The sequence below is a fragment of the Bidens hawaiensis genome, unplaced genomic scaffold (assembly GCF_021521415.1).
Source record: "Bidens hawaiensis isolate Kalapana, Puna unplaced genomic scaffold, B.hawaiensis_p1.1 tig00010855_1, whole genome shotgun sequence".
NCBI lineage: Eukaryota > Viridiplantae > Streptophyta > Magnoliopsida > Asterales > Asteraceae > Bidens > Bidens hawaiensis.
Window position 1 is genome coordinate 645,082 of NW_027491838.1, and position 8,241 is coordinate 653,322.

At 32.1% G+C, this 8,241-nt stretch overlaps 1 protein-coding gene across 1 annotated transcript; it reads left to right on the forward strand.

Moving 5' to 3' along the window:
- The first annotated feature begins 712 nt into the window (after positions 1–712).
- Positions 713–7,922, forward strand: LOC143536642 (uncharacterized). Its single transcript, XM_077030583.1, has 6 exons — positions 713–841; positions 5,690–5,850; positions 6,291–6,363; positions 6,490–6,684; positions 6,931–7,021; positions 7,104–7,922. Exons 1-6 carry the CDS (start codon positions 713–715, stop codon positions 7,673–7,675), a joined length of 1,221 nt encoding a protein of 406 aa, XP_076886698.1. The 3' UTR covers positions 7,676–7,922.
- Positions 7,923–8,241: the final 319 nt, after the last annotated feature.

An 8,241-nucleotide genomic window follows, 5' to 3' on the forward strand; every position in this document is an offset into this window, starting at 1 on the left:
TATGCTTTAATGAATTTAATTTTATGTTTAAATAAATTTAGTATTGAAATGATAGTTTATAAATAAAAAATAAAAATTGGTCTAGGGTAATTTAACGATGAGTGGCGCCAATAAAAATGGGTTTTTAGGATGGTTCAAGGTAAAAATGAGGTGATAATCGACTCCCCTTATAAAGTTACTCATATTCCATCCATCAACTCCTCCTGTCTTTAATTTTTTGTAAAAATGAGGTGATAATCGACTCCCCTTATAAAGTTACTCATATTCCATCCATCAACTCCTCCTGTCTTTAATTTTTTTTAAAAAAAATTAAATCTTCTAAAAGCTCACTACAACCCATTCCTCATGTCTCTACCTCACCCAAAAGCTACTATTTATCTTCACCAAATTATTATGAGTGTATAAAAATAAGAATATAATAAATTAAGTGTTTATGAGTAAGATAAAGAAAAAATGGTGAAAAAAGTATTTACTAAAATGGTAAATATTATTCAATAAACACCATTTTATAAATATTTTTTTCCAGGCACTCTTTTGGGGAAAAAAAATCTAAAATAGTTTATTTTTAAATCTTAGAATGTATTTAAAAATTTTACAATAATAAGCTATCCATAAGTACATTGAATAAATATTAATCACTACTGATTCTTTTGTAGTATTTCTTCATATGTATATACCGTTATGTTACTAATTATTAATCTGTTTCAGCAACATGAATAATGGAGTAGCTGCCTCATATACTAAATGGCTATATGACAGCCCAGTCAATTCTGATGTAGAAGCCAAGCTTAGGCGTTTCTTGGTCAAATTAAGGAATGCTGATAAAATACTTGGAATCCAGGTGTGTTAAATGCTGATAAAATACTTGAATCTAAGTGTGCTTCCACTTGCGTGAACTATGTCACAACACAAACCTAACACGAAAATTATGGGCTTGGGTTAAGTATAGAAGATTTTACGTCTCTTTCAATTCAAACATGCGGGTTCGCTGGTTAACTCATTTAAGTCAATTAACTTTTTTAGTTTATAGTTTTAACATGTGTTTTATGTCATAAATTAAATGGAATTCAAGAAAATATCAATTTTGACCAGAGATATTAATAACAAAAAACTTCACCTTTTGATATTATGAAAATAGTTATGTCTTTTATTTATTTTTAATTTCCACCAATCATAGGACATGTGTCACCAACCCCTAACGGGTTTCAACTTTAGTTAAAATCTTTGAAACAGGAGTGAAATCTCGTGTGCCACTTTGTATCTTTTGTGGTTGACGTGTGTGAACAGACACACACACATGTATTGTTCCACATAAATCGGGTTTTAAAATTACAAGTTGGTTGGTTTTAACTAAAATAACATGCAAAGTATTACAACTAAGCTAACGAACACATGGGCAACAATCAAAGAGAAATATCGCTTTAATCTCGAATTTATTTAGCTACAAATGATAAGCATGAATACATGGAAAGATCACAAAACGCATAAGTAACTAGAATCTCGCTAAAGATAGCTAATCATGTGACTTGTCGGAAAGTTAGAATGAAAGATTACAAACTAACCACCAAAAGCCATTCAAGTAAAACGAGTGTTTTGATTATGTTAATGTTTATAAAGATATGGACTAGTTTCCTGTCACGGTTGACTATTCCAACAACTATTTGGAAAGATAACATGAAAAACATATAATCCACCTAATGTTGTTTAAAGTAAGCAAAATCATGCACTTCTTCAACTTACATATTTCATATTAAGATTATACAATCTAACAATTTGTGTCAACAAATCCTAGACAGGCATAATACTAAATATGACAAAAAGATAACAAATGAGGCGAAGAATTACGGTGGATTATCCTAAACAAGTAAACATGTATGCTAGATTTTAAAGAGTCTAAATGGAAAGGAAACTATGACAAGATTTTTGATTTAAAATGAGTTTAACTAAAATGAATTAAAGTTTATATAAATATCATTTGATATTTATTAGTTGAAGAATAATTTGTAAATGACTAATTATAACTTATAAATATAAGCTTGAATAGTAAGATTAAAAAACAATTTATGATTAAACATTTCATTTTTTGAGTAACACAATAAATGAATTTACTAATTAATTAATTTAAAGGATTTTACATGAATTATTTTAAAGAAATTATGCATATGAGTTTATGCTAAACAAAAATAAAAAATAATTAATTTACTCATTAATTATTTAAAGATATCAAAAAATATTTAAATAAAACAATTTGTTTATAAATCATCTTATTTAAAAGAATGTTCATAAGTTTATGATGATCAACGAATCATAAGATTTAGCTAAATATTTATGTTTGTTCTTGCAAAATAACTAGGTTTGATCTAATATTTAGAAAATCAAATTGTTTATCTTGGATATCCATAATCATGAAGAACAACGTATGAACAAGTATGAACATTCAAGATAAAATCAAAACAAAAGCTATAAAAGTGCATGAAATCGTAAAACTTACTTGTTAGTGCTTAACTCTTTTAAATGGTTGAAGAGGTTTTTAAAGTGATTAACTCTTTTAATAAATTTTATTTAATTAAAATATTCATTGGTTTATTTAATTAAAATATTCATTAAGTTAATCAGGCATCATGTAGTGGCGTTGATAGCCGAAAGACAAGGGTACATGCACCGATCAGCCGGTGTCCCGATGATTGAGTGCTATGTGCCTTATGTCCAACGCTTGATGCAAAACTACTATCGAGCCGGGGGTCTCACCGAAAGCAGCCTCTCTATCCTTATAGGGTAGAGGTAAGGCTGTCTACATCTTACCCTCCTCAGACCCTACCATAGCTTTGCTATTGGTGGGATATACTGAGTACGATGATGATGATGATGATGATGATGATGATGATGATGATTGGTTTTTTTATTAGTTGAATACACCATATGAAATATGGTAATAATAATAATAATAATAAATATCCAAGAATAATTCTAGTGATTTGCATGGAAAAGTTCATAAATAAATAATCATGATTATGAATTTTTAAATAAAATTGTATAAAAATAATCACGGGATTGCAAAGGCAGCATACAATAAATAAAAGACCAATTTCATTAAACACTAAAGCGGGTTGGGTTTCAAAAACGAATTTTGAAAATTTATGAATGTCACACATACAAGAGCTTTCATAGATAGACAAGACTTTATTCACTATTCCTAGTTCAAATACCATATACAAATCCATGAATAGATGCATAAATCATGAGTTTTCCAACTAACACAACGTTACATCTAAAAGTCTTGCACAATAATCAAACTTTTGCACACACAATTTTATTGAAGAATAATCATGAAATTGATATAACCTAATACAATCCTTGCTAATAATCCATAAATACCGTCAAAATTTACTAAATTTCATCTAAATTAAAGAGACACAAAGAGTTTAGCTCCTCATGAACTCAAGAACAAGATACAAGCTTGAAACTATAACAATATTCATGTCTAATTTAACAAGAAATCGAACTAAAAGTCCAAGCTAGATAATGTGGTTAGTGAATGATGATCTTCTAATATTGAAACCCTTGTTGGGGTTTGAAGATGGATAGAAAATCACCGAATATTGGAGCGGGTTCAAGCTCCCCGGAGCTTAAAATTTTCACATCCCCTATGTTGAAGAGTAATCTATGGATTTTATAGAAAAGACATAAGCTTGGTCACGCTTCTATCTTGACAAGGCCCTGCTTCTATCTTGGCAAAGCCATGCTTATGTTAAGGCATGACCAAGCTTCTATTTAGCAAACGCATATGTTTTTGCAAGGAACTGCTTATGTTTTGGTAAGGCCACGCTTCTTGCTGAGCAAGGATATGCTTCTTATTGAGCAAGGCCACACTTCCTATAAAGCAAGGCCATGCTATGAAGACCCATCTCAGTAGTGCCTATAATCACAATCAAGATCAATGTTCTAATTCTGTAACACGCCACCTCCTGGAGTTTTGGAAAATCTTGATTAAAGCTAATTTTGAGGAAGAAAAAGATTGCACGCCATGTTCCATGCCTTCCTTGATTGTTCAACCTTCCAGCCTTCACAAAAATATGAAATCTCCAACTTCTTTCTTTTCCTGCATTAAACTTTATAATTCTAACAAACTTAACTCTCAAACATGGAATTTCACAAATAATAGAATTAAGTGACCAATCTCGTGAAATTACCAATGATCATCTATAAATCGGGGGTAAATTCAAGCAATAAATATTTGTATTTTCAAGCATATCAATGGCAAGTTGTAATTTTATCATAAAAAGTTTAATTTTGTTTTCTAAATTTGAGGGGCCTCTATCGCCACAAATATGATTTGTGCCGCCATACATACATCTTTTGCATTAGGTTGTATCTACTACGCCAAAATTATTAAATCCACGTTGTTGCGTCAAAGCCCAAAGGATCTAATCTACTGTGCAAAAAGACACTTGTCGAAGTCCAATTAATTGGTCATTTTAAAACATAAAAGGCTATTTAGTTAATTTTCTTGGTCAAAACAGATATTTCCTTGATTTTCCCTAAATTAACTTGGTTGGGTATTTTATGTCAAAGTTTAAAACTTATAAGAGAATATACAATTTTGTAACTAAAATGTAGTAATTATTATATTATATATACATGTGATTTGTTGTAAAATTATAATTTTAAAATTTTAATATGCGAAAATAATAATAATAATAATAATAATAACAATAACAATAATAATAATAATAATCAAGTTAAATAGCTTGTGTTTGTGTCAACTCGTAAATATTCGCTTCCTGTTTGTGTTCTAATACCAGACAAGATTTTCAAGTTCATGTCGTGTTTGGGTTGGACCCACCGACTCATGGACACGACTTATTTAGCACCTCTAGTCTAGTATTAACGGGTTTGAGTTAGCTTCGGGTCGAACCCACGAACACAATAAGTTAAACAGGTCGTTCCCTTGTCAATCTCGCAGATTCGTGACCCAACTAACCCACATATAATGTCATAAATTATGCCAGTTGGGTATTTAAAAAAAATTATAATAAAATCGGGTGAAACAAATAATGTTTGTGTTAATTCGTAAATATTCATATCGTGTTTATGTTCATATGCCTAATAAAAATTTTAGGTTTGTTTCGGGTTAGACCCCGAGGAACACGACCCGTTTACCATCCCTACATCTATAACTACATAACGTCCTGAAAATTCCGTCACAAATACCTTTGCCACTAATGTATTTGTAACAAAATTTATACCGAGTCCCTAAGAGTGGTACAATGTCTATCATTTTCATAATGTAACTCTCTCCTCCGCAACAATATCATGTTTCCTTTTTTTTTTTCACCTCACCTCATCTGAAGACAAAACAATCCCAACGGAAATACATTCACCTATTTATCCCAACCCTCCCCAATTTTTTTTTTAATATTTCGTTCAAATAAATATTATTGACATCTAATATTATTATCATTAAAGTAGCTATTATAATGCATTTTTCGATTTCTCTTTTTTTTATTAAAGTCAAAGTTCAACACCGTTAGTTCAAGTTCACCATCTATCCCAAAAATTTTTGTACCGCAAACATGAGGTGGTGTTCCTCTTTGATACCAAACAATTTTTTATCCTATAAAGCATTCATCATACATTAGTCAGTTATTACCAAACAACCAGAATTATTATATGCTATTGTGTTCCTTAGGTTTGTGCTTACAAAGATGGGAAAGTAATAATTGATACTGCTGCCGGAGTTCTTGGAAAAGATGATCCTCGTCCGGTTCAACCCAACAGCTTATTTCCGGTTTTCTCTGTAACTAAGGCAGTCACTGCTGGTATGATACATTGGCTGGCTGATAAAGGTACGTTCTCTTATTTTTATGGACGCTAGACCATCTAAGCTCATTTGAGTAACATGTTAAAGTGAATAATATTGTTAGTGTGCTGTATATGAATATAAAAACCATATGATCGACTGCAATAGCAATTTTATTTTATTTTAATAAAATGATCACCCAATCTTAACATGACTCAAACTCTATAGCATTAAACTAATGAACTTATCTATATAAACCTATAACCTATTTAATGCAAACTTAAAACCTCAACTAGATCTTTTTATCTCTTCATCTTTTCACATGTGAATCATAATATTCTAATAGGTTTTACGCATTAAAATACAATTTGGGTTGTTTTTAAAACCCGTTCAGACTATTTGACCGACATCATTTTCAGAACATAAGCAGAACTGAACACTTGATGAATGATATGTATATTAACACCCATGATGGGATATTTTATTCTAGGAAACTTAAACTGGACGAAAAAGTTGGAAATATTTGGCCCGAGTTTGGTACGAATGGAAAAGATCACATAAAGGTTGTCTGCTTTTTCTCATGTCTCCTTATTTGTCATGCTTTCGTGAAATTTCTGGTGACAGAATAAAAAAGAATTATCTGTAATGAGAATTCAAATTAACTAATTATAGTTCCTTTCCTGTCTTAGGTTAATCATATACTTAATCATACCGCTGGTCTACACAATGCTCTTGCTGGCATTTTTGAAAATGATCATACATTATTTTGCGATTATGATGAATGTCTAAAGCGCATTGCTAAGGTTGCACCTGAGACTGAACCCGGTAGTGTGCAGTTATACCATTATCTATCATATGGCTGGCTATGTGGTGGGGTCATTGAGGTAAGTTCCATCAACCGCAACCATAATTGTTTTAATTTTTATTTCATTCAACATTTAATCATTTTTCTCTTATAACATGTTGATATTTTAAAAAAATGTACACACATGGTTTTGTTTGTTATATTTTATTTTTTTGTTTACGTTTCAATCAAGTAGTATCCAAAATAAGGTATTTGAAATACATTATTTTGGATACAACTCGGTTTTCGATAGATAGAATGATTTATATGTTCGTTGATTGTGCAGCATGCATCTGGTAAGAAGTTTCAGGACATTCTTGAGGAAGCTATCACGCGCCCACTTAATGTCGAAGGCGAGCTTTGCATAGGGATTCCACCCGATATTACAAAAATCAAAAGATACAGTTTTCGTATACGTTTTCGAAATGTAATTCATAAAATTATTATTCTACCTCCCTTCAGGTGTGGAGTCTTGTGTTGCAACTCTTACAGTACAAGAAAATATCTATCAATCCAGCATGTATTCACCGTCCTCGCTCACATTCAACTTCATATCGACCCTTATTCCGTTATCAAATACGCTCAATACTCGGAGGGCCATACTACCTGCTAGCCACGGACACTTCTCAGCTCGTGCACTGGCTCGCTACTATGCCACCCTAGTGGACGGCGGTGTGGTCCCACCTCGTCACCCCTCTTCACCCATAAGTGATGAAGTAGACACCAAAATCTTTAATTGCCCGAAAGGGAAAATTCATGACGCACTTTTGGGAGGTGGAGATTATAAGGATTTGGCCGTCTCAAATGGGCCCTATGGTCTCGGGTTTTTAAAACTTAACGCTGCAAATGGTTCCCTAATCGGGTTTGGTCACCCGGGTTTAGGTGGATCTACAGGTCATTGTGACATAAACAATAGGTTTGCAATTGCTGTGACCATAAATAAGTTGTCTTTAGGTGCTTTGACCGGGGAGATAATACGGTTCATTTGCTCGGAACTTAAGCTTTCCCTAACGGAATTATATGACATGTGACTAATTGAGGAGGTTTGATCCATTGAAGATTGATTTGGAGTTGCAATGGTTCACTTTCTTGTTGTTTTTATTAATCATGATCGACTTCTTGAAAATATTAATAATGTTTTTAAAATTTTAGTTTTGTTTTAGATTATCAGGTTTTTATTTATTTTGACAAGGTTTTAAGTTTAAGTTATTTTTGCTAAAATTGATATTTCGTGTATGGTTTTGTTTTATTAAATCATCTATATAGCATATTGATTATTTTAACTGAAGCTAATGTGCCATATATGACATACATGCATACATGTTTCTTGCTTTGAGGTGCTCGACAGGCCATGCAACATTGCCTTGTTTGCCGCAGCTACAGAGGTGCTCGACAAGCGATGCAACATTGCCTATCTAGCCTTGTCTACCAAGGAAAGGAAGGTGTCTGGCATTGGGCACCTCTATTTATAGATGTGAAAAACAATACCTGTCCTGTGTAACATGTTTATTCACGTTTAGGCACCTCCCTTGCCTAGTTGTGACATACTCCATAATTGTATGGTGTTGCCAAATCAGTTTTGAATGAAAACCCCATC

Coding starts and splice junctions, on each gene's coding strand:
- LOC143536642 (XM_077030583.1), top strand. CDS start 713: ATGAATAATGGAGTAGCTGCCTCATATACTAAATGGCTATATGACAGC. Junction 842..5,689: donor ATAAAATACTTGGAATCCAG/GTGTGTTAAATG, acceptor TGTGTTCCTTAG/GTTTGTGCTTACAAAGATGG. Junction 5,851..6,290: donor TGGCTGGCTGATAAAGGTAC/GTTCTCTTATTT, acceptor ATTTTATTCTAG/GAAACTTAAACTGGACGAAA.